The sequence below is a fragment of the Panulirus ornatus genome, chromosome 14 (genome assembly GCF_036320965.1).
Source record: "Panulirus ornatus isolate Po-2019 chromosome 14, ASM3632096v1, whole genome shotgun sequence".
NCBI classification, from domain to species: domain Eukaryota; kingdom Metazoa; phylum Arthropoda; class Malacostraca; order Decapoda; family Palinuridae; genus Panulirus; species Panulirus ornatus.
In genome coordinates, this window is record NC_092237.1 from 2,268,765 (window position 1) to 2,296,147 (window position 27,383).

Genomic DNA, 27,383 nt, shown 5'->3' on the forward strand with positions numbered 1-27,383 from the left:
TTAATGATAATCTCACCCCAACTCTCATTTGCCCTTTTTCTACTCTTGTACCTTCCTCTCGACTTCCTGCTGCTTCATCTTATATGTCACTTGCACTCCTTCATTGTAAGTATTGTTCAAAGGCCTCTTCTCTCACTAACAAATTCATCCCACCACTGGCTACCCTCTCTAATCTGCCCACCTCCCACACCACATGCCATCACTGCTTCCCTAAATAAATCCCATTTCTCAGCCACTCCCTTTGTCATTTCCTCTCACCTTTTGCCATTCCACACAATCTCTCCTGGCACCTCCTCACACAAGTCTACTTTCCACTCTTTTTCAGCATTTTTTTGAAAACCTATACAAATCTTCACTTTTGCCTCCACAAGAAAGTGATTAGATAACCCACCAGCTACCCATTTCAGAACCTTAACACCCAGAAGTCTCTCTACACGCCTATCAATACCTTATCTAATAATACCCTTTGATCATCTCTCCTACTCGTATATGTATACCTTATATTTAAACCAGGTATTCCCAATCAGCCAATTTTTTTTACAAATTCACAAGCGCTTCATTTCCATTCATAACACAGAATACCCCCACGTACATGAATTATACCCTCAACTGCCACATTACTCACCTTCGTATCTAAATTGCCCATCACCAATACCTGGTCTTGACACCAAAGCTGCTGACACTTGCTCAGCTGCTCCCAAAACACTTGCCTCATGATCTTTCTTCTCATGACCAGGTGCACGAGTGCCAATAATCACCCCTCTCTCTCCGTCTACTTTGTTTTACCCACAATCTAGAATTTACTTTCTTACACCATCACACTCCCACAACTGCTTCAGGTGTAGTGCTATTCCTTCCCTAGTTCTTGTCTCACCAACCCTTGACTTTACTCCCAAGACTTTTCCAAACCATCCTTCCCCTTCCCCTTTACCCTCGAGCTTTTTCACTCAGCCAGAGCATCCAGGTTTCTTTCCTCAAACATACTACCCATCTCTTTTCTCATGTTGGTTACATCCACACGAAAACCCAGTCCGAGCCTTCGAGGAGGATGAGCACTCCCCAATTCACTCCCATTTCCTTTTGTAGAAATTTAATTCATACCTCTCCTTAATTCAAAAGCTTGTCCATATTTGAAGACATCAGGCCTCAGACTAATTACAAGTGCTACAAATAGGGAAAGGAGTAGAATTAAGGTTTGAAAGATGTTTTTAAAAAAGTGCAAGTCATGTGTTAGTCTAGGCATGTAGTTTAAAGCTGGATGGAGTATTTTGAAAGAAAAACTTTACAATGTTCCTCCTTGGCGTTGGCAATGGCTACCTTGTAAAATTGTGTTTACAGCATGTGTGAACTTGAGATTATGGAACAATTACATGTACAAATGGTTGCAATACAAGATGTGGATACTTGCATAGATGTATCACGTGTACTTGGTCATGGTAGTTCATCTTCATTCCAAAATTGTACATTTCAAGAGAAATCAAAAGCCAAAATCTCCAATAAAATTTATTTAAAAACTTAAATTCATAAAATTGAAATAAACTATAATGTTAAAAGTAACAAAAAATAATATACAAAAAAAGGAAAGGGAAAATATGAATTTGCAATTTAAGAAAACTTAATTTATGTGGCAAAGTACACCCATTAATCACTTAAGTAAATACATTGTTATAGAGAGGATTGACCTTTGGTAGATAATGCCCTGTTCTTGTAAATGAGCTGCTATATAGGGGAAAGGTGTACTTTAAAACCGTCTCAAGTTTCTGACAAATATACACAGAAACTCGTAAAGATAGCTTCCGAGCAAGATTGCTTGGTCTTTAGCCTGACAAAGTCCTATGATACCAAAGGGCTGCATCAGTGCACAATTTGTACTATCATGTTCAGCAAGTCGATTCCAATTTTGTATTTCCATGCCTAGAGTAAATATTCCACAAGGCAAAGGAAGGAAACAAAAATATATAGAAGACATTACTATTAAGTATCATTAAAGGAGTAAAGATGAACGGTATAAGGATATTTGAAGAACATTCAATTACAATTTGGTGGTGTTCTGTGTATTAGCAGCCGCTTTGGTATCCAAAGGATCATTTTCCATACAGACAATATAAACAACAGTGTTGTTGCCTTTGATGTCACTGGCACTGCGAAGATTTTCAGGGAAGAACAGAATTTCATTGAAGATTCCTTGAGTCACAGACCTTGCAGTTTTCCCAACCGTCTCAAGGTTAAGACTACGCTCCTCTGTGCTTTTTGCCTTATAGAATCCCATCTGCAGACACACCAGGTGCGAGAGATAAGTCTCCCACATGGAGGAGAGATACGTATACCACACCCCAGACAGCCGCACCACCAGAAACCCTTGAGATGGCTTCTCAGGGACCCTGATAAAGTAAAGGACATTAATATACAGTATTAGCATACAAGCAGAACATATAAAGAGTATCGAATAATGCACAACCCCCTACCCCCCAAAAAAATATATATACAGATTAACATTTTTAAACTTGTTTACTCAAAACATGTAACACTTGGCACAAAAATATACTTTTGCAATATATTTTTGCCAAATATCCTTTCTACTTTTGTAACTTTAATCTTGCTTTACAATCTTGTATATTAAAGGTTATTATTAATCTTTTCATTACTCAGTCCTATTTTATACAGTATCCTACATGGATAGGGTAAAGCATACCTCTGAATACTGGCCAATATAGATGGGTAAAACATGCCCAAATAAATTGGCCAACTTGGTTTGGGCAAAACAACCTGTCAAATGTTATCTGACAAAAGAAAAAAAATAGCCAGTCTCCATACACAGATTGTAAGCAGCAAGCAGCCATGCCTCAGCTTTGGGGACACATTTAGCCATTTAAAAAGTATGTAAGGACGCAGCATACAGAAATAAATGGTGGAGTAAATGCAAGGGGAACTAACAAGTTTTTTGATACAATGATGGTTAACAGAAGTGGAATAACAGCCATCCCATACGAGAATAGTCCATATATAGGAGATTAGACCCCTTTATATAGTCGATACCATAGTTGCTAATTAAGGTAATTGCAATGTATGTATACAGCAACCTCAGATTTAGGAAAGCTGATCTTGTTTATGTGGATTAAAGACAATTGAGGATACGGCCACGATCAACATGCTAATATTCATACTAAGTTGAATCTCTTCGAAATTGAACAGATGGGCAAGTTCTTAAGAATACAAAGAGCAATAGTTTTAGCTTATTTGCCACCCATTCCAAGATGCTGCACAAGCCTGAACTGAAAACATGTTAATTACTCAAGAAATGCATCACGTGTAGGGAAGGGAAGAGCTGTGTACACAGTGGAATCAGGATGAGAGTTAATAGATTTAGAGATAGAATATTACTGCTAAAACAATACAAGAGAACCCTGGAGAACATCACTTGCTAGACAAGGAAGGCTTAGTTGCTCCAAACCATGCTACAATTGAACAGTTGTAGAAGATACTATTCCTTAATCAACCATTTATCTATAGTCTCATGATCATAATCATTCCTGTTATCTGCTCTGCCCTACAAGCTGTATAGGCCTTCACAATAATATGCGATCAATATCAGGTGCAGAGTATTATGACTTCAAAATACAAACACAATCTCAGCCAATCTTATCCTAAGTACAAGGACCACAAACCAAAATATCATCTACACAACACCAATTGACTTAAAGAACATGGCTTTGCCACCCTATCTTCAAGAACATACACCAAGAAGATAACTTTACTAGGTACCACACACACACAGGATCATCATGTTAGTCACCTACCCTAATACATTCTCGTCGACAATGATGGCAGGTGCCAGGGTGACACAGTGCTGCTCGTCCTCACCATGTAGGCAATCTTTCCTCCCATCACACACTTTGCTGCGGTTAATGCACTTCGAATCATTCCTGTACAGGGTTGAGAAGAGATGAAATTGCTTAAGAAAGATTTAGGGGTATATATATGGAAGGTATAGATTTAGTAGGAGCAGTCAGTGTTAAACCTTGAATAACAAAGACCCTGACATTAAGCTTAATGAAATAAGAACGAACAAACTTTTTAAAAGTTTTTAAACCATTGGGCACATTTGAGCCGTTCCACAACCCATACATTTCAGTTGACAGTTAACCATTCTTTTATCTTATTTTCCCCACGAGAAGGGCTCTGCCATGTACCTCCAGGAGTCATAACATCTGAAGTACTCTGTCTGAGGCTGACACCCACAAAACTGTTCATCGCTCTGGTCGGTGCAGTCCAGGTGGCCATCGCAGAGTTTCACAGGGGCACTTTCGCCCAGATTCTGTCGGGCAAAGTAATGACAATTTAGTTCCGCTGGTCCTTGCATGGCTGTTGTACACAAAATATGGGAAGGAGTCTCCCAGTAGCAAGTCTAGGTCTTAAGGGTTGAGGAAATGGTTATGCCTAACGTGTCCAAATATTATTACAAGGTTGCATTATTTACAATAAGATATCAAGAAACTAGATAAAAGAAAGAAGCAAGCAGTGTCACGTTCAAATGAGAGAGTGTGAGAAGTACAACACAAGATTCACAACAATGATGACCAAGAAGGTCAGAAAAACAGTAGACAGACTTATAAAGCTGTACTGGTGATCTGATAGACAAACAAGGATTCTCAGGTATTCAGGTTGAGGAGTACAAGACAGAGGCATTAGAACTTAAATTAACCAATGTTTATTTCTAGATACTGAGTGGACCAAGGCATGCATCCTGGAAGAAAAGATTTGGAATTTTTAGAAAAACCCTTAATCCTTTATATTTTACAGTACAGCTTCAAGTAATCCTGTAGTTACAGCTTTTATTTATGACGTGTGATTGAACATACTTTTTCGTAACATAAGTTTTGAACAAAAATGCAAGAAAGTTTGTTGGTGGGAAGAGCTGGAGACACTCACTTTACAACACACACAGTTGTCCTCATCAGTAGCACCAGGGCAGTCAGGGGACACCATCGCATATCTTGTCATTTTGGATACAGGATCCGTCCTTGCACAGCAGCTGTCCTTCAGGGCAAACTGAGGGACCATTAATAGATTAACATTAAAAATGATAAAATGAAACCCGAAAGAAAGTTAATGATTGCTTTCCATTGAAGTAGGATACCAGAACCGGAAAACTATTCTGTATTAGTCTGGAGATAATCACATACCAGGCAAGTTCCACCATGCCACCACAACATGCAGGAATGTCAACCTTCAAAAATGTGCAGGAAATCTTCCAAGAGTATTACAAGGTTTTCAGATGCGATAAGAAAAAATGACAAATGGAAAATCCATAGTAAGCATGATTTAAAAGGAACAGGTTTCTCATTTACTGCAGCAGAACATGGTACATGTCTGCATGACGAGAGGAGCAGATACACGATAGGTTTACGCGGAGAGGAATGTAAAGGACATCTTGGGGTCCCAGGTTGAGGTAATCTAGTCCCCAGGCAAGGAAACCAATCCAGTCCCCTCCACTCGGTGGACGAGGTAGTATAGAAAGATTACAGTACTACCTGAAGGAACATGGGAAGGTCCAGGGCCCCCAGTGAAAAGACCAAAACAGACCCCTCCCCCAGAGAGATCTAGGGTACCCCAGGAAAGGACAAGAGAAACCCAGGGACCCCGGAAAGGGCCAAGAGAAACCCTTGTCCTTAAGGCAAGCTGCTCTCACCGCACAATCCCGTCTCTTGGTTTGAACGACACGTCGAGCGGGAGCTGGGGCACGTCGGGGGCTCGTCCATCAGGTCGGGGCACTTCAGTCTGGTATCACACTGGTCCTCCGGCGTCACACACACACCCGTCACGCACGTAACTCCGTAACATTTGCTTAGCTGCGCTGGCGAGTAGTTCTCTACGGTGAGATGATTGAGAAAATCAAACTAGGAACATCAGATGTTTTCTCTAAAGCTGCATTACTGAAATACTCTAACAGTTAACAGTTTCCAAACATCAGGGCAAGAAGGGTTTCAGAGAATGTAGATTGGGAGCTCTTAAAACTGAAGTTTACAAAATTAATTCTCAAGATGGCAAAACAGTGTTGCACTACACATCTAGTTTCCAAACGTTAGGTACAAAAGCGTCTTTTGGCTTTAATGTGCAGAGTGCCATCAGACTTTAGTCCAAACATTTCGTCCTAGCAATGTAGTCGACTGGTTGGTTACATATTTGTCCACAGCAGCAGAGCCCAGTTCACGCACTCGTCCTGACAAGATCCCTAACTTCATTTACCCATTCTAGCATGTTCTTCCCACTCGCCTATCCACCCCACACATGAACCTATGCAATTCAGCTAGGAACGCTCTCTATCGTTCTATCCAGCATATCTACCAAGCCTTCACTTTACCCATCTATCCTAACCAGGAACTCCCTTTCTACCCACCTACCTCGTCTAGGACACCTGTGCCTGCCCTAACTGGACGTACCAAAGATGCTGTGGATAGCCACAAGGATATCAAGGGTGAAGAGCTGGTGCTGGGCGGACGCGTTGCAGTTGTCATCGTCGGGAGCGCGATACGTCCACACACCTATACCCACCCAGCTCGAGGTGCCTCTGTGGTTGTAATGGCACGCCATAACTCCTGACCACGACCTCTGCAAGATAAGACGAATTATCATGCAGAGGGAGGGGGGGGGGGGTTGTAGTCTAAAGGTGAAGGACCATACAATGACAGGCATCTTACCCTCGTTCAGTGACCTCGTACAGGAAAATCCTTGTTTACCCATGTAAAACAGTCATGTATGAAATGACCGCGTCTTAAGACATTTAAAACCAAAATCTATGCACTGTGTGCTTCTCCACTCATGCATTACGAAGCCTCACCATGCAGGGAAGGTCGTCGCCTTGATCGTGTTTGGGACACACATAGCCGTCCGGGCAGTCACTGTCAGGGTGGAAGCCAACACCGAAGCTCACGAGACCATGTCGATCAGATTTTCCTGCCATGGAACACCAGTTGCTCTTGTTTACGTTCCTCACACTCCTGAGGGAGGGAGACGCAGGTGGGAGTCAGATGTCAAAAAGACAGACATCCTCTCGAAGAATTGGCTGATGACAGCGTAACGTCATCCTCAAAACACGAGTTTTTATATTAGTCTGTCAACACAGGATCATGCAGAGCCTGATGCCAGCTGTAGGCCAAAGACATTCTTGCAAGTTTTTGAAAAATGTTCCATGTAACTTACGAACACTATTGATGTTAAACCCAGGTTATGGATACTGTTGTATGATGGTGGAAGGCAAGGTTGTTGGGTGAATATCACACGTGTTGAGGTTATTAATATGGGGAGACCGAGAGAGTGGTGGTTCATGTAGGGTCTGGAGAGACTTCAGAAACTATGGCCAAGACTGCATGACAAGGTTTCTGCCCTAGTGGCAGGGCTGGAGCGTCGAGAGGGAAGAAGGAGGGGGAAAATTTGTCTACTGGTGAAGATACCCACTTGTTTGGGAGGCAGAGGGAGTTTATGTAGGGAGTCTTGGGCATGCCGTCGCTCACGTGTAACACTAGGATGTCGGAACCGGGTACGTCCTTCATGTAATCCACACGACGGTCGTGTTCATGGCCTCCCCACAGTCGTGTAGGCTCTCCAACAGAGCGCCAGGATCCCATCACCACAGTCACAAGAGAAGAGTTCAGTCTGACCAAAGATAAAGATTTGACAGTAGAAAAAAATCATCGTTATGAAAACATTTTACGTCAGTACGGTCAGTACCCGTTAGAGGAGGACCTTACCTGACGCCGTCCATGCAACGAGCCGAAGTTATAGCCCAGCGACGGCGGATCAGGGTTGCTCCGCAGCGGTAGCGACCCTGAACATAGACGCTGGCGGCCCAGGGAACCCCGCCAGGTATCGATACGTTGGTCTTGTTATTAAAGATTTGGAGAGGAACCTTTCCGCACGCCGGCCTCCTGCAGTCCAGCACAGCCTGCAGGAACAAGGAGTGGCAGAATCATCCAGTAAAAACAGTTTTCATACCGTTTATTATTTTACTTTACTACTTTAATTTTTCAGTGTTCGCTCGATTATGAAACGTACCAATGTTAAATCGGTGCAATTATCAAAGCATTTGATAGGTATTTATGTCTGACAGCCCGTCTGTCGCCAGCATTGACAGAATGAGTAAATGTTAGAGAATGTTGGTTGAATTCTGTCAAGTTACTGTATGAAGTCCAAAAACAAGATTTACTGTAGTTTACCCATGTAAAGTGCTGACATGACTGCCTCATTGAAGATTCCAACCTTCTGTGGTAATATGTTACTTTAGGAATTCCAGTAACGACGTCTAGACTATATCCAAGACTTTCCCGACAGTTTCTATCTACCTAGACCACACAGTAAGTAACAACGCCACCACAAAAGTTTTTCCTTTTATACCCGACATTGTACACCCTAGTGCCTCCGAAAACGAGGTGTACTTCCTCTGTGCCTCCCATCTCTAAGGTCTCACCTGTGTACAAACATCTCTTTTAGTCCTCCTTCCCTGCAAGAGGTCCTTCAGCTCCTGCAGGAACCTCAGCTCCTCCCTGAAGCTGCAGCCGCCGTCGCTACCGTTCACCTTCTGCCACTCCTGGGTGTCCCATGAGTTACCAGGACCCACAGATCTCCTGTGCTTCATACCCTCTTTAGGAAGACGAGGAAGTTCAGAGCAGTCTAGAGCAGTCCTGTTCTGGGGGTCGTATGGGATGGCCATGCCGGCATGTGGCTGGGGTCGCAAAGTTTTAGGACCCTCCAAGTAAGACACGTCTGCCAGTTTCCTGTGTGGCGAGCATGGGTTAGGTCTAGTGATGGGTTTGCTGTACACATCTACAGTGTTCAGGCTTCATTACTTGCTGCTACACATAATATTACAGAGAACGGTACTGGTAGATTCTCTGTCCAAGTCAAACCAAACGTTTGAAAAATTGGTGTTCCGAGTGACAATTTATGAATATTCAGAGATTTCTCAGGTAGGAAGACGAAACAATGACAACCTGTTCTGCTGTCTAGGTAAATGAAACTTTCGGCGTAGAATAGCTATCCCTCCCATCGTCCCAGAGCCTCACCAACATTTCCCCTCCCCTTAAGCCTCACCTGTAGCCTAGGTAGGTGCAGACGCTGTTTGCGATGTCTTCAGGCAGGTGATCGACACAGATAGTGCTCCAGGTGAAGCCTATGCGCATGATCAGGATGCCCCGAGAGTGCTGGACGAGCTGACCGAATTTATCGTAGTCCAGCAACCCCGCCTCCTTTACCAGCCCGACTGACGAAGACAAGAGTCATTAAGTTGAAGGATTGGATAACAGTTAACCTGAGGAAGGTGACAATTTACCTACTAATTTATTCTAATTCAAAGTTTCCGTGGATGTCAGCTTTGCCGAGTAACCTACTGCATAGTATTCTAAATTCTATGATTAACGACGAATCCTGAAACTTTTATCCTTTAAACAAAATTCTTACCCACCATTAAGTGATACTGCATCCCAAACCTCGAGTAGTTGGCAACCCTTGTGTACATCAGGGAGACCCTCACCTGCTTTGACGACACTTGCTAACGCGTCAGTTGTCACTTCCCTCTACCGTTACTGGCAGTACATTCTTTTTTTTTACTGCATGGAGTAAGTACTAAAGTCAACATTCGGTGCAGACCTCTGCTTAATATACTTGCGTTGTCTTATTCTTTTAGACAAGATAGTGAAAGCCATTTTGTATCCTGTAGCTGCAATCGCTTTCAGAACGTTTTTAGAGAACACCTGATGTTAGTACTTACCACAGTTGAGTTCATCTTCCCCGTAAGTACAATGTTCTACACCGTCGCAGACCAGCTCTTGGCTCAAGCACGTTCCGTTCCTGCACGGGAACCACCCACCAAGTTTTTTCTCTGCGGGAGGAGGAACGAATCAGGTACAGGAAGGCCGCTGTACGATTCCTACAAGACTGAGAATTCAGTAGCTAATACAAAAAGGGATTCAGATCCTAACTGATCTTAATCATCTCCAGACAATTATCTGACCACTAAACTGACAACCAGCCGACCAGAACACTTTACACATGTTAACCATCTTCAGCTTTCGATGCACCATCCTCCCACTACAGACACACTGACATCACATGTACCCCATTTAACCAACAGTGGCCTTACCGCAAGACGCCTCGTCGGTGAGATCGTAGCAGTCATAGATCCCGTCGCACTCGAAGTCCTTGCGGAACCTGCGTAATCTTTTGACGCAGGTGCAGTTGGTCTCGTCGGAGCCGTCCCTACAGTGTACAATCTCGTCGCACTCCGACTCCTTCGGGATGCACTGGGTCTTGCTGTGGCATTAAGCCAGACACAGGTCAGGCGAGACGCGGTGGAAAGTATCGAGAATGGCAACAGAGGGAATTGCAGGAGAAACAAGGTTTTTAGAGACGTAAAATATCAAAGCCAACAGAGGAGTTAGAATAACAAGGAAATAAAGTAGGACGCTGGGGAAAGGTACACAGTATGAAAAATTGAGAATTTGCGACATAAGACACTACAGAATCCTGTCAACAGACTCTCAACTCCTGACGCTGTTACAGCAGGTGGCTGATGGAATCAGACTTGCATCCTCGAACATATTGCGTACTGGTTCCCCGTGCCCTACAACACTGCCATCTACCACTACCAGAAAGAAGTGCAGGTCAGGCGAGATAGTGAACTGGATCTATCTTACCGTGTCTGTCTTACTAGTGCATGAAATCCAAGTGAAGGAAGGTAATTACTTCGAGTTTTACTATCTTTACAGCAGTCAACCCGAGTAATGAAACTTTAAACCATCAACGCAAATTGAAGTTTAAAGTGAAATAAGAAAACTATGGTAAATGCAAATTTTCCAAGATGTTTTGTCACGAACCATCATCTGCATAGACATCCCTCACAAACCCAATCTTACTCACTCTTTACAGCTGAACTTGTCCATGGAGCAGCTGACATTTGGTAGGGAGTCCAGACTCAGCGGTTGCTGGTTGCATGGGGAAGCCTCCAGGCTTGAACTAGTGTTCCCTGGCGCTTCTGTCGTCGTCTGGTGGTCTGCCGCCATCGGAGGCTCCGTTGATGACGAGGGAGCCTCAGGATGTAAGTGATCCACCTGTAGGGGCGTGGTTGTTCCTGGGTCTGCGGTGTACGTGGGCGTGGTTGATTCCTGGAATATGGTGTGGGACGTCGTGGTTGACGCTTCGCTCGTATGGGATGAGAGAGTCTTGTTGGACACGAGAGCCGCCGTCGTTGGGACACTGTTGTAAAACTCGGGACAGTTGATCTCGTCTTCGGCCCCAAGACAGTCGACCTGGTTAGAAGATGGAGGATAGCTATTCACGATAGAGCATAGTCAACCTCATATTCGTAGTCAATAAGAACGGTCACTTAGGCTTCAGTATATAGTTGCTCTGTGATCAGTTTTCAGTAGTTTACAACGCTCGCCTAGTTACACACAATCGTTCCATTAAAACATTTTCCTGGAACTAATGTCATACGTGGAGCTTCAGTTTGGTTGCCCATCAGATTTCATGAAAAGTTTCACCACATCTTACTATTGATTGATGATGAACCTCCGATGTGACATAGGTTAACAGACCAAACTTTCTTGCAGGATTACCTCAAACTAAAGTTATGTAAAAGTTCTTTTGTTAGATCATTAACTTTGGACAAACATGTCACACAGAAAACCTTACAAGTTACCATTTCCTAAGGGGTAAAATAACAGCTGCTCTGAGAGACCAGGAGACCTGGCAGGATCTCTACTCACCTTCCGGTCACAGAGCGACTCCCGTGGAAGGCAGGAACCCACCGACAGATAACACACGATACCGTCGCAGGCAGTGTGAGGTCCCTCCTTCGGCAGGAACGAAGGATTCCGCATCTTTCCTACCGTAAGGGAAGGAGACAGCTTCATCAAATTGCGAAGTCAAATAATACATAGAAAAACCTTTAAAAACATTATACTGTAGTTGATACCAGCTGGCACTAGCAGCTAGGACAAATCCCCTAGGTGGCCCTAGGACAAATCCCCTAGGTGGCCCTAGGACAAATCCCCTAGGTGGCCCTAGCAGCTAGGACAAACCATAAAATTCAGAGTAAAACATGTAGGTAGCCTTTTCTTCCACATCTTTCGCTTCAGCGAGTTTTCTATACCACAATTACCTCAGTGCACCACACCTGAACCTTGACGAGTGTTCCCCAAAGCGTTGCCTCGCGTTGCTTACCGATCTTCTCCTGGATCCAGGGTTTGTAGTGGGTGACGCGGGAGTACACGCCAGGCTGATCCGCCCGTGCACACCCACGCCCGTAAGACACCACGCCAGCCTGCACCCATCCCTCCGTCCTAGTCAGGAAAAGTGGCGAAGAATTCAAGGCAATGAGCGGAGGCAAGGGAAGGGAGGAGAGGAAATATTCCTCCTATTTGCCTGTTAAACCTAAAGTGGCAAAGTTGTGACAAAATTCACGTCTTCAGATTATCCACAAAGACGATTGTACCGCAGCCATCCACACTGCCCCGAGCGTCAACGCCGCAACTTACCCGTTACACATCATGGGTCCTCCCGAGTCGCCTTGACATGCGTCCCTCAGGCCCTCAGGGTAGCCAGCGCACAAAACCTGCTCATCTGTCACTAGCATGAAGTCCCGCGTGCAGGTGTCTAGTGTGGGCAGCTGCACCTCCTGAAGGCTGTCCGCTGTGAGGGAGGAGAGCAGGTGTAAACATGTTTACAACACCAAACTCCACGATAAAATCACAAGATCCTGATACATGGAAGCTTGACCATAAAAATGAACATTTGTCAACCATCCGAGACTCACCCAGATCCCCGTCCTCCAGTACGTTACCCCAGCCTGCCACCGTACACATCGTCCCCATTTTCAGGTCCATCTGTGTAGCCAGGCACACAGGACGAACCCACCTGCAGTATAAGATGGGGTTAACACCGCGCCACAAATTCGTCAGGTCTAGCACACAATACTGAGACCTGACGGGTCTTTGCGTTTAACGTTGCTAAATTTACTCGTTAAAAAAATCCATCTTAAATCTAATGGTATATTGAACTAGAAACTGTAAAGGAAGAAATTATTCCTATCTTTCAATCTTTCAATTTCAGTGTACTTTAAGAAGGTCAAAATCAGCTTTAAAATTGTAAGTTACTTTAGTCTTAGAAAAAATATATATATATATAACAGTTCATTAAATAAGCCAAACAGTTGGAGCTATTTGAAACTAAATCAAGATCTTTAGAACAAACTTTAAGAAATCCACCTTCATTGGTAAATCTTGTGATAAGAGTACTTGAAAATCGTAGTTTCATTACACAAACTGACGTACCTGTTGAGCTGGAGGGGCGTCTGCAGCTTCAGCAAGACGAGATCATGGAAGAGATGAGTCACTTCGAAGTCTTCGTGTCGTATGACGTGTGACACCAACGTCGTCTGCTCGAAGGGGGACCAAGACCCCCGCCGTAGCATGCCAGCCTGCACCTCGTAGAACATCTTCCGAAACCTGGGATGAAAACGCCACTTGTGGGAGACTTGTTCCTGGCCTTCGTTTCCTCAAGAATATCTTACGATTTCCAAGACACGACCATGTTTAAAGATGTTTTCTTTCACCTAAATATGGTCAACACTACCCAGCCCAACCCTTCAAGGCCACAACCTATTATCTCTATTACCGCCATAACCCCAGGCTCCTCTACCTTGTATGAACACCACAGCTCCAAACCTCTCAAGTGCAACTTACCTGACGAAGCAGTGACCTGCCGAGAGGACCCAGTCGGCAGTAATAATGGACCCGCCACAGATGAAGACTCCGTTCCTCTTGATCCCCACCAGGAAGGTCCACACATCTGGTGCCGAGTCATTGCCCCCGACGATCCTGCTGTTGGACGAGTGGTCTCTCCGGACGCGGTCAGACGTGCCCGAGGGAGGTACCTCGAGATCTGGTGAAAATATACCAGAGTTTGTCCACTTTAACAATTGGTTGTTGTCATATACAAGTTACCTTATTGTTTGTACACCATCATCCACTGGTCGCACTGTGGTGAATTTCCACAAGAAAAAATATAAATCGTTAAAAAACGTTTTCCTACAAGAGCTTCGGCTCTGCCCGGATCTAGTACCACTCCTTCAAGAGTTCCTACACCCACCCCCCAGGCCTTACTTACCTGCATCCCTACGTCTGCGTTTGGGGCTCGAGTTGACACAAGTGGGATCGGCGCAGGTGACGTACACCATGAGTGAGGACATACAACGTTTGGAGACATGAACCCTGCTAATCGTGGCCCCCAGATGAGCCCACCGGGTCTTGCCGTCAGGGGAGTTGGCACCAGCAGCCACCAACTCATACTTGTTCCTCCCGACTCTGTGGGCATCATAGTTATTGTTCATAGTTTTGTACAAAATGAAACAAATTGCATAAATTTTTGAATCTTATTTACTTGACTGAAAAGCTGTTAAAGAAACCGTTCAAATTGACTTCCAAGTCACACAGTATTATATACCATTTTGGGCTCATCATCTGGTTTAAAAATCAGGTTTGCCAAGGCCTAATACGCACAAAAAACGGACAGTTTTATCCTGGATCAGTGCAGCGATATGCTGATAGCATTTCCTAGCCAGAAGTGACATCTCCATGAAACTATTCTAAATATTCTATCGTGAATCTTGGCACCAATTTGATACTAGAGCTAGAACACATTACCTCTCCCCCCCTTCCCCTAAAAAGAAAATGGCAAACTTCGAGCACACAAGATAAAAATTGTAGAAAATTTAGTGCAATAAATCTAGTGTTCCCTAAAATATATTCATTTTCTCCGTTTTTAATCGATGAAAGAAAACGTATTTATAGCTGTAACTTGCAAAATCTACGGAAGTCTCCCAACATATTGAAAAGAAGGTATCTTTACTCTCATCCATCTAGAGGTGAACGAGAAACAGATTTGAAAATATCTATTCCTTTATCAAAGATGTCCAAAAATAAGGATTCTTACCTGTCACGACCGATGACCTCGTCACAGAGGCTGTCGACGGCCTGGGTCAGGTCCTGGTCACGATGAGCACACAAAGGCATCCACCGACCCTTCCTCTTCACCTGCATGAACCCTTGTTTACGCACAGTCACGTTAGCCTGAACACGAGCAAGACTAAGATATCCACACGTGATACAAATAACTCGACATTATGCAGAATTGTTTCCAAAAAAGGCTAAAATGCAACGGATAACGAAACCATGCCAGGACAATTACATTATGGAATAACACAAGTTCAGCATCTGTGATTAAACAAAAGCAAAACTACAGGTCATCGCCGCCACTGGGAGTTATCTGAAAATACTTTATATTTTCACTAACGTCGGACACTGACCGACTTGTCTAGGTGTCGGAGCGACAGCCTCCAGCAATACATCTCGTCCCGGCGGTTGTCGCACAAGGCCCTCCCGTCGCATACCTCTTCTTCCTTGACGCAGACGGATTTGCCATCTTTCATGCACCACATCTGCCTTGTCTTGCATCCTGAGGGAGGCACAGAAGGGATTACCTGAGGTGATCAGAAGACGGGAGGTCTCAAAATTCAATATTCCTTCATAAAAGTTTTTGTCGAAAATTCGTATACAATGATCCTATGATAATCTGGGGCCGCCTGAGCATAATGAAAGCTCTGCAGAACCCGGTTATCAACATCAGTTTCTCTATAATCTTCCCCAGAGACAGCCAGCCGCCGCCCATCCCCCCAGGGACCTGCCAGACACCTACCGTAGCAGCCTAGCTCGTCTGCGTAATCCGGGCAGTCGATCGTGTCGTCGCAGCGTCGTGCTTGCGGGATGCGGTCGACGCAAGCACAGACCGTCTCGTCTGATGCGTCGGGGCAGTTGACGATACCATCACACCGCTGGTCCGATGTGTAGCACCACCGAGGATCGTGGCAGCGAAGCATCCCCTCCCTGCAACCTGACGAAGGGCAAGGTCTCATCAGGAGAAGTAGGTAGGTACACATAAGACTTTCAAGTTAGTTCACTATAGCAGGTTTACGTCAGAGCCATGAAGAAGGTCGAGAGTGACGCTGGGAAATGATTAGGTGGAGTGTTCACCGAGGAGGTTATCTGCTGAGGGTGACATTGTCGAGTGTGTACGTGCGTAAACACCTACACAATTTCCTCAAGAGAAATCTTCGGCTTGATGTACCTTCCGTCTCCCACCTTGAACAAACTATGCAGATGGCCAGACACACAAGTGTAAGATTCGATAAAAAGTGTTTAGTGAAGTTCCAGACCTGAATAACATTGTCGGCTACCAGTGTAGCTAACAAGTTCCCAGTGACGTCATCCTTACCATAGACAGTGTAGTGGTGACGTAATTCCAGTTTTGAAGAGCGAATAACAAGTTAGATTTTGTCGAAATTGTTTTTGATATCTTTATATATCCTGACCATCTCCATCGCAAGTCACCTTGTAGTTGCCCTCTCCCAAAACCCCGGTTCCCGGGTGGATGTCAACTTAATCTTACCCACAAACGCAACTAAAAGTTTTGTTCGTAATACAAGCCACATTAGGTTGTTAGTGCCAGGTTCCTTGATTTCAGAGGACTCTTAGTGAACCAGAGTCGTTCAAAGATACCTTTACAAAAATATTCTCTTGGTACACCTGGAATGCTGACACGACTGCACAACCCTCGAGTATACAACCCAGCAAACATTACACCAGCTACTGAAGGAACACCATACTCACCTGAGGAACTCAGGCTCAGTAAAACATTGTTTCATTAGGAAAAATTACTGTTCCTGTCGTGACGTCACACGAAACTTTCATTGCAACAAATGACTTCATCTGACAAGTTAACCTACCAAGTCTCAACTACAAACTGGAGGAGAAATTACGTCCAGATCCATCTTAAGACCATCGACTTAACTCCCTGGTTGCAAGCCTACAGTTCTCCCTCACTCCCTTCCTCACTTTCGGCTGACCCGAACAGATCCGCATGTTCCTCCAGCTTCTCACATGTACAGTAAACAAGAAAACATTCAAGTCGTCAAGTTAATGCAACATCCACGTTACTTCACCTTTTCCTCTAAACTTAACAAGCCACTGGTTCTAGGAACCACCATACAGACCTCTCAATCATCGAACCCAGCCCCCACCACCCACCCACTCTCCTCTTAATTATCCACCTCCCGTGCGGACCCGCGCCACAACTTCCTCCTTCATAACCACATCATCAAACCAACAGTTTTACAATGAAAGAAAATGTGTTGTGCCAGATATAACGTACTACGTTAGTCAAGTGTCAACATAAGTAATCAAACTTTTTCGAATTCACTACGAAAATGAAACATCTGCCGCCAGGGGACTCCACACCCTTCGTGAAGGCGAGTATCAAGATGAACGAAACGTTAAAACATTTGTTTACTCTCGCAGTTCAATAGCCACTCAACAGTATAGTATGTAGTCAAATGTGGAGGTCAAACGACCTAACATGTAACGAGGCCCGGCAGTTGGCGACAAGCCAGAGGTTAATTTGAAAAGTACAACTGTTTGGGGGAAATTTACGATTGTTAATCACTTGTCACTAATGACATGGTAAAGTTGAAAACGAAGTCGAACCAATTAGCAATATTAAACAAGTTTGCTAAAGTGGGAACTCACGAGGGAAGGGATGGTGCTACTGCAAGTTCATTTCCACCACCCTAACTATAGAACCTTGTATTTGCAAGATAGACTTACGTAGAAAGTACCGAGAGAAGATAACGCAGGTACGATCAATGTACTACGCAATAAACAGTTAGCGTGACGTGAGGATCAGGACAATGTGCACGACCACAAACGTCATGCTGAAGCGGGGTTATTCGTCCTCAGTGGTCGGACGGTCATGCTGAAGCGGGGTTGTACTATATTCTCAAGGTTGTACCATTATACTCAAGGGTCGTACCACTGTGCTCAAGATCAACCATCCTTAAGGGCAGTCTGGGAGACGGTCAAACTACAGATCCGATTCAAGCAAAAAAAAAAAAAAAACTTACCCTGAAAGTCTGGATAGTCGTTATCCTCGAAGTAATATCCTTCCTTCACCTCCCCTAGTAAGTGAAAGTCCCTGTCTTCGGTCGCTTTCAACAAAGACAAGGATAAAGGCGAGGATATCTTGGCCAGGACAGAGACCAGACACACCGTCAGACACCACTGTCTTCGCAAGCGGCTCATAGCGTCGGCCCTCATGATGTCCACTTCAGAATCCAGAGAAATAAAGAATTTTCGCAGTAGAGTCGAGTATAGAAGAGAAGCTTGAAGACTTTCCCCCCACGAGCCCTAGTGAGGAACTGAAGTGGCCGGTTCAACTGACTCTCTTAATGAGTAATGTGAAGCTGAAACTGTCTCGAAATTCAAACACTGGGTGTCTCGTGAACCAGTGTGTCGAAGCTTTGTTTATAATGAGCTTAGAATGCTATATCTTCTACATGATAACTATGATCTTGGTTGTAGAACAACACTACCAACAGAAAACTTGAATCTTCATTTCAGTGTTTCGTAAAATAAAAACTATGTTAGATGGAATCTGGGTATCGGTGAATTAGGAGCTTCAGAGAAACCGAGTCATTTGTTCAATTCTTAAAGTTCCTGAGCAGCTGAGATAATAAGGCTTAAAAGGTGAACTGTTAATCACCAAACAACCGTTCTGTTTCTCAAACATTTAGATAACATTTGTGACCATCGCAGAATACTTCCTCCCCTTAACCTGTGCACGTACCTACAAACCCTTGACCCTTGACCTGCGTACGTGCATCGTGTATATATTTCCCTGAACATAACACTGTCATGCAGTCACTGTTGCTGCTGTACAGACTGCCAACCTCATCATCATTCTCAAGATGTGGTTGCTCACTGCACATCTGTGTTTCTTGGATGGAGAGTTGTACACTGGTGTTTCCTCCGTCTCTTAGTTTCGTATATATTACATATCTTAACGTTATGTGAAATATATTCATTCACACACACATATACACTTCAGCTTGTGCCACGTGCATATCCACCGGCCAACCTCAAAGAGAGAGGATGAACGGCTGGGTTGGCTGCGAGCCGTCTGCCGTGCCTGGGATTCGAACTCAGGTCCTTTAGTGTGATGTCTTACAACACTGGCTACTGAACGAAGGAGGTCCGTGTGTGTGTGTGTGTGTGTGTGTGTGTAAAATCCACTTACAATCATACAAGACACTCAGGTCACAAAGAGAGGATAACCTGTAGGTGAAGGGTTATTATCCTCCCAGGTTATAACAGGTCACGCTGCAGACTCGAACACATCCGGAGGTCAAGGTCAAGGGACGTCCAACGTAACGATACGGATTTGCGGAAGACGAAGCCGAAGTCCCGGAGGCAGTAATTCGCACACACGGGTTATGAAAGTTAGAGTCACCAGACCTGAGTCAGGGCTATGAAAGTTAGGGTCACCAGACCTGAGTCAGGGCTATGAAAGTTAGGGTCACCAGACCTGAGTCAGGGTTATGAAAGTTAGGGTCACCAGACCTGAGTCAGGGCTATGAAAGTTAGAGTCACCAGACCTGAGTCAGGGTTATGAAAGTTAGGGTCACCAGACCTGAGTCAGGGCTATGAAAGTTAGGGTCACCAGGGCTCAAAGATGTGAAGATAACATCAGTGGTCGACACATACGCAAGGATGGAAGCCAAAGTCAGAGTCACAACTGAGAAATATGGAAACCATCTGGATTCAGGTGTTCCCACCTCAACCCTGACACGCACACACCTGCCACACACCTGAACCCAGCCTGCACCACCACATACCCGACTCATGTATCATTAATCCTTGAGCGCGACGGTACGACCCTCGAGCACGACGGTACGACCCTTGACCACGACGGTACGACCTTTGAGTATGATGGCCTGGCCCCTGACGTGTCCCTTAAAGGGAGGGTGAAAAGCTAGGCCTAGTGTACCCATGGGTCGTGCCGACGGGCTCAGAGGTCTTACCGCGGTGTTCAGGGGTCGTGCTGTCTTGCTGTCGTGCTCTGGGACGTACGTACCGTCGACCTTAATCGCTTAATCATCCTAACGCTACCTCGCCAACGCGGGAAACAGCGAACAAATATAAAGATACTACGTCTTTGAAATAACTCCGCTACACCTCATCAGTAGTACGTCTAATTACCTTAGATAATTACTCATGTTGATTACTTAGGATGGTTGTAATTATCTTGCTCCACATGCTGTTATTTTTTGTTATACAGACTCGCTAATGTCGACCTTCTCGACAGCATCCAACTACACTACTGATGACGTCATACATTAACATCAGTGTTGTTGTTGTTGTTGTTAAACTCAGCTGAAGATTATTTTCTTCAAGAATGTGTGTAAACACACGTTTGTACTTACCTCTATGTACTGTACAGTTGTACACTTGTGTAGCTCCTTTTCGAAGAACTGTTCAGTGTCTGCTTCATAAACCTGGTTGACTACTATAGGTTGTGATCAAGTCACCCCTCAGTCTTCTCTCATCCCTATGTGTACGTGTGTGTGTGTGTGTGTGTGTGTGTGTGTGTGTGTGTGTGTGCCACTAATATTGGGACACTGCCTACATAGACCTTCCCTTTTTGTACTATTCCATTCTCTCTCTCTCTCTCTCTCTCTCTCTCTCTCTCTCTCTCTCTCTCTCTCTCTCTCTCTGTCTCTCTCTCTCATCATCTCTCTTCCTCCTCCATCCCTCATCTTTCTTCCTCCTCCTTTATTTCTTCCACGCCTCGTGTTCTCTCTCTCTCTCCCTCCACCAGTCCCTTTGCCCCATCACCCTCCCCTCCTCCCTCGGCCAGAGACCCCCCCTGTGCGGCACGTGGGACCGCACGCGGCCGGCTGTGGCTGGCTGCGGCGTGGCGTGGCGGCTCGTCCGGGCCCTTCCCAAGCCTGACCCACTGGGCACCGGACGAATCCACTTCCGCCTCGATACAGTACAATACACCTTATACAACCTTGACCTTACACGGCTTGACCTTATACAACCTTGACCTTACACGGCTGGACGTTATACAACCTTGACCTTACACGGCTTGACCTTATACAACCTTGACCTTACACGGCTTGACCTTATACAACCTTGACCATACACGGCTGGACGTTATACAACCTTGACCTTACACGGCTTGACCTTATACAACCTTGACCTTACACGGCTTGACCTTAGACAACCTTGACCTTACATGGCTTGACCTTATACAACCTTGACCTTACACGGCTTGACCTTATACAACCTTGACCTTACACGGCTTGACCTTATATATACACACAGGCACAGTGCCTTAAATGGCCCGTGTATGTGTGTGTGTGTGTGTGTGTGTGTGTGTGTGTGGGGTGTGTATGTTCTTACTGGTAATCAAGCGACGTAATTCTCTAAGGGTACAGAAGACCCTGTTGTTGACTTGAAGGATCAGGTCACAGGTCATACCCCAGGGTCGTTCCGTCCTGTTCAAAATGTCACATCGCGATACCATATCGTACGAGAATTTCATCACCTTAGAAAGAGATTCATTGACCAGAAATATTAGTATGGTGATGAAAGGAAGATGTAAGATCATTGTGCGCATCACTTTTTACACATTCAGATTGGTGCAGCATTGATATGTGCAGCATTGATATGTGCAGGACTGATATGTAGAGCACTGACATCATTGCAGAGAATATGTTTCTCCAGGGAAGACGTATACTTCACTTACATCATCACCAGAAAGGTAGTCAGAGTCTCATTATGCTGTGTTTGCAGAATCCAGCAATAAAACAGATGACATCAAACAGATATCATCAAACAGATGACATCAAATAGATGTCATCAACCAGACGTCAGCAAACAGATGTCATAAAACGAATAGGAAACATTTTCCATTCCAAACTTTCCTATAAGATTTCCAGGGCAGTATCTTCCCACTCACTGTGCTGCATGCTATCTTCCCACTCACTGTGCTGCATGCTATCATTTCCTTATCTTCTTCCTGCCGGTTGTTGAGCCAGAGAGATAGGTGGGTGGGGAGATGCCTTTTTTTCTTTGCTGGCATCTTTTACAGATAACCTCGTGTATGGGACCATTAGGTCTTCTGTTATCTATCTTCCATACGTACTTCCATATCCAAGAATCGTGCTTTTGTGCTCATGGATCTTACCGTCGTGATCAAGGGTCGTACCGTCGTGCTCAAGGGTCGTACCGTCGTGATCAAGGATCGTACCGTCGTGATCAAGGATCTTACCGTCGTGATCAAGGATCGTACCGTCGTGATCAAGGGTCGTACCGTCGTGATCAAGGATCGTACCGTCGTGATCAAGGATCGTACCGTCGTGATCAAGGGTCGTACCGTCGTGATCAAGGATCGTACCGTTGTGATCAAGGGTCGTACCGTCGTGATCAAGGATCGTACCGTCGTGATCAAGGATCGTAACGTCGTGCTCAAGGGCCATACCGTCGTGTCAACTTCCTCCCTGTCCCAGGAACGTGTCTCCTGGTATCAAGACTGACGGCTCAGTGGTCCCTCTTCTGATCACCATCAGACAAGAGCATCTTCGTCAGCACGCTCACAAGTGGTCCTCGTCTGGCCTCTCTATATTACATTATTGAGTGAGTCAGAGACGGTGGTAGGGTCCCACACAGTCAGACCCCATGCGTCGGATCCCACACCTCGACTTCGAACCCTTGTGCTCGCCAACGTGACGGCTGTGACCTGACTTACATACCCAGAGACTGCGAGATAAGCGCGTGGGGGACACTGTAGAGAGATAGCACAGCTAAACAGCTTGGGAGATACGGGATCTACTCGGCCTTGATGGCGTTTTCCGTGATTCTTCATCAGCCATCTAAACTCCTTCTTTGTCCTACCTTAGTGATGGCCTCCAGCCAGAATGGTGACGGCAACTCACTTTCTTTCTCCTAGAAAACATACCCAAAATCTGTCGCAAATTAATTGACTTGGAAAGCTCAGAATGACCAGTTCTTGTCATCATGACGGGTCCTCTGTCGCCCCCACCCGGCGAGCGACACTGGTCAATACCTCTACTGACGGTGCCGCAGGTAGAGCAGGTAGCTCTACTGACGGTGCCGCAGTTAGAATGGTAGCTATACTAGCGGTGCCGCAGGTAGAGCAGGCAACTCTACTGACAGTGCCGCAGGTAGAGCAGGTAGATCTGCTGAAGGTGCCGCATATTGTAGAGGATCCGCATGTTTGGGATGAATGTATTATTAGCTTAGTAACTGGGGGGAGTGATGTAGTATATGGTAGGAGTCCTTCCTGAGCTGTTGAGCTTGAGTGCCTGACCAGGTGTGAGTGAGCGAGCGACTGCATCTTTTTTGTTCATCAGTGAGGAAACTCAATGTTCACACTTACAGACACGAGGCTCAGGACGCTGACTCGAATAAATGAGGTGTTTTTGACCCTAGTGTTGGATCAGGACTCTATATTTTTCTGGGTTATCCACAGACACACACACACACACACACACACACACACACACACACACACACACACAACTTTGTATTGCCTGACCCCAAGCCTACTCAGGTGGTGACACAAAGTTCCTCTCCCCCCACCAGCCATCCCCCACCCCTCCACTCCACCTCCTCCTTGACCTTCCCACCTTCACGGCATCTGGTCCCCGGGTCTGCCCTCCCCACACTGAGACAGGAATATCTATGTCAGGAATCTCATCTCTCTCACCCCAGTTGTTGGCGAGGCGACTTCAGCTCTCGTTGGTCCCTCCTTCCATGAACTGTCGACACTGGGAATGTCCACCTTATCCTCCTGGGGGTCAAAGGTCACGCTGTACTGCTGGCACTGTGACTGCATCCTGGTGACAAGACCCAGTGACCGCAACAACCCTACAAGGCGGGTCGTTCAGCCACCACTGTTATCTGATCTCTTGGCGGTGTTTTCGTCAACAAGGAACAGTGCTTCAGGCGTGGCCCTGATTGTGGCCCTGATGTAGTGCCACGATGACCATACCTGACGTAAATGTAGCGTCATGCTGCCTCTGTCTGTCCTCATGCAGCGCCACGCTCCTCCTACCTGGCACTAATGCACTGGGGTATCTCTCTTTCAGGCATCATGCTGGTGGAATACATTAAGGAATCACTCACTTACCCTCCTCGGTGCCAAGTATGTTCACGGTGGGTAATGGTTATGTGCGAAGATGTTAGAAGTAGTTTTACATTATGTGTGAATTAAGAAAGCATGAAAGGTGAAGCTGTTCGCAGATGACCCGGCTCTGGCGACAATTCCAAGGTAGAAACCTTAAAGTCTTGTGGCGGAGTCTAGGGAGTGTCTGGAAGAGGAAACCTCAAAGTTACTTTGGGCAAAAGTAAGGTGCAGTAGGGCCGGGTGGATCAGGATGGGCTAAATGGGAAAGTAAACAGAGAAAACGTGGAGGAAGTGAAGTGCTTTAGTTACCCGGGTGAGGACTTAGCAGCCGTCGAATCTATAATAGCTTAAGTGAGTCATAAGTTGGGAAAGGGCGTGTGTAGGAGAGGTCAGCGTCTGTTAGGAAAAGATAGGTATGTATAAAGGTCTAGTAGTCGAGTGTGTGTGTGTGTGTGTGTGTGTGTGTGTGTGTAAGGCCCTGAATAGAGAGGACGGGAAGAGGTTGGGTGTATCAGAAGTGGATTTTCTGACGACAATATGTGGTGGGAAGAGGTATGATCGCGCAGGTATTGCCAACATACAAGGCAACTCAAACACTGGGTTGTTCCGGAAAGAGAGGTGCTGCTGCGACCAGCGTGTACAGAAACAGTTCAGACGTGTGGAGAGGAGGAGCGAGGAGATCCTGGGATACATCTGCATCAGAACCACAGGGGGAGAGGGAGACCAAGGAGAGGAAGGGCTCTGGGGTATCGGGGCCTGAACTTTCAGTAGAACGAAAGATGTGTGCACTGGAGACAGTGGAACGTTGTAATGTATGGAGGGACTACGTGCTGTAGTGGGCTGAAACAGAACACATGAAGCGGTCAAGGTAAACCATGGAGTATTATGTGGGGCTGGGCTGTGGACGGCGGCCTCTGGCGTCAGTGCATTATACACGACAGCTAAACAGTGGAGGTGTGCAAATGAAGCCATTGTTCGTCTGTTCCTGGCGCTACCTCGCTAAGGCGGAAATGAAAGACAATAGCTAAGAGATATCTCCAATCTAAAGTAAAAAATATAAACTAATGCTTTACTTTATAACGTCCACACTTACACTTCTACTTTATAACGTCTACACTTACACCTACACCATCTCCTCCCCACCACCATGTTAGCTCCCAGCTACACCTTCCTCCCCCGTCCCCCGTACCCAGCTTCCTCTTATCCCCTCCCCAGGTCACGTGGCCTCCTCCCCTCCAACTCCTGAAAATAAAAACCCCGATCGACGTGCAAAAACTGTCTACCATGTTGGGATGGGGACCTCCCCTCCTGCCAGCCTGGCTCCCCCACCCAACTCCCTTCCGCCTGACCCATTCTCTCACTCCCCCATCACCCATTATTTCCTATCCCTTTCCACCCCCTACACCAGGAAGCACACCTCCCCCCCCCTCCTCCATTGGGGAATGACGACTCCCGTCCCCTCCCACGTGGGGTCACGGGACACAATGAGTCGGCAGTTCATGACATACTCCCCTCCTCCGTCATATCGTCTTCCTTCCTATATTATTATTATCATTATTTGTATTATTATTATTATTGATATCATTATTAGTAGTAGTAGTATCATTACTGTTGTTGTTGTTGATGTTGTTTTCACATCATTACCAACATTAACGTAGCCAGTGTAGCCAAAGCTTGTGAGTATACTATGTAACACAGCAACAACAAACCCTGCAGGTCACCTACCATTCTTCAAGAACTTGTTGTTCTTCTCTTCGGTCGAGTCGGTCGCTTAGCTCTGGCTTGTGTAGCGCCGCGGGGTTCGCTGGCACCCACCATCACCACCCGCCACGTCCCACCACATTACCAGACCACGTTTGGTGCCATGTGACCTTCTGGTGTGGTGGTAATTATGCTACCACTGTTACTACAGCCGCTGCTACTGCAACTCATGCTACAATAAAGGCTCGTGCTGCACCTGCTGCTGCTAATACAGCTGCTGCCAACGGGAGGAACTGCTGCTGTAGGTACTTGAAGTCAGGATTTGTCTCCATGCTGCTAGTGCAGCGGTTGGCGAAGCTGTTGCTAAAGTTAGCCGGTGGGTCCTCAGTACTCTCGCTCTTGCCATATGAACATGACCAAATAATACTTCCACAAAGTTTGCGACGTTTTCTCGTATTCAGTTTAGATCATTTCCCGCTGGTGAAACTAAATGATCAAATATGATATTCAAAAAAGAAACTGATGGTTTATGAGATGAATTCAATGTTCAGGTTATCTGAACGACTGGTATCTGCCATTTGTCCACACGTACACCTGATAATGCAAACTTCTCTTGTTCTCTTCAAACTTCGGTATTATTCGACTCTGGAAATTCTTCCATCTTCAACTGTCGTCTCTCACCATAGGGTTTGTACAGGTATTTCCCCCTTGCATTATGAGCAAGTGTGAGTTTGGATTAAGGTTATAAGCGGTGTGGGCCAAGAGGGGGGTCGCAGGGTATATGGCTTGTTGTGGCCTTGGCTGAGAAGCCATCGTACGATAGTCATTACTGGCGGGCACGAAGGCTGGGCAAGTGAATATCGTACGATAGTCAGTCAGGATATAATGCAATGATGATTTCTCGGTATTACCACCAGTTAAGACTCACGTAGGAGCCAGTGTAGGTGGTTGAGGGATTCTGTAGAGTCCTTCATGTGCTAAATGCTCAATGAAGATTGATGATGACAAGTCTCACGCTTGCAGCCACCTGTGCTTGCAAACATGGTGTGTTTTCTTCATTTATCTATTTTCTGTCGATTGTGAGTTGTGTCTTGTGGCTTAGCAACGTCTGCTTGTTATGGACAGATGGTGAACTAACGATGAAGTGAGGATGGATTATCCTGTCGGGAAACAGAAGTAAATTTGAAGAGACAGAGAACATCAGGCAACCAGATAGTGAGACTCATGTTAAAATTTAAAAGGAGTTAACGTTTGTGTTGCTTGAGGGAGGCTATGTTTGGCTCGGTTAAACTAGTTTGAATGAATGGTTTAAAGTAGTTACTTTTTTCTCTTGATTTAGGGTAAGTTAAGCTTAATTAGTCAGGCTTTGTTGGTGGGGACAGACCAAGGGGAGGGGGGAACGTCTGTTTGTTTCTGTCCCTTTTTTCTCTGCCTGTCTCTATGTCTGTCTCCTTATAAAACCTGAGGCAAGTCATCACACTAGACCGGTTGCATACCAACGCCGGGTTCCAGCACCATCTAAGCTGATCCAGCAGCAGGAGCCACGTCAGCTTAATAATGCAACAAGCTTTCTAATCTAGACT

General features: G+C 45.6%; 1 protein-coding gene across 1 annotated transcript; it reads right to left on the reverse strand.

The window, feature by feature from the left end:
* Positions 1-4,190: 4,190 nt before the first annotated feature.
* On the reverse strand, positions 4,191-18,302 carry LOC139753149 (uncharacterized). The gene is made up of 23 exons (XM_071669320.1): positions 18,008-18,302; positions 15,748-15,942; positions 15,359-15,507; positions 14,986-15,122; positions 14,161-14,357; positions 13,737-13,935; positions 13,326-13,499; positions 12,809-12,909; positions 12,531-12,684; positions 12,217-12,335; positions 11,760-11,878; positions 10,912-11,300; positions 10,136-10,305; positions 9,764-9,874; positions 9,088-9,256; positions 8,465-8,771; positions 7,749-7,942; positions 7,456-7,653; positions 6,839-6,998; positions 6,441-6,609; positions 5,690-5,869; positions 4,930-5,049; positions 4,191-4,315 (listed from the first exon to the last, which is right to left on the reverse strand). The coding sequence occupies exons 1-22, from the start codon at positions 18,198-18,200 to the stop codon at positions 4,973-4,975; spliced, it is 3,861 nt and encodes a 1,286-aa protein (XP_071525421.1). The 5' UTR covers positions 18,201-18,302; the 3' UTR covers positions 4,191-4,315; positions 4,930-4,972.
* Between the last annotated feature and the right edge of the window lie 9,081 nt (positions 18,303-27,383).

Coding starts and splice junctions, on each gene's coding strand:
- LOC139753149 (XM_071669320.1), bottom strand. CDS start 18,200: ATGAGGGCCGACGCTATGAGCCGCTTGCGAAGACAGTGGTGTCTGACG. Junction 13,500..13,736: donor GCAGGTCACTGCTTCGTCAG/GTAAGTTGCACT, acceptor TTTTCATCCCAG/GTTTCGGAAGATGTTCTACG. Junction 12,910..13,325: donor ACGCCCCTCCAGCTCAACAG/GTACGTCAGTTT, acceptor CTTATACTGCAG/GTGGGTTCGTCCTGTGTGCC.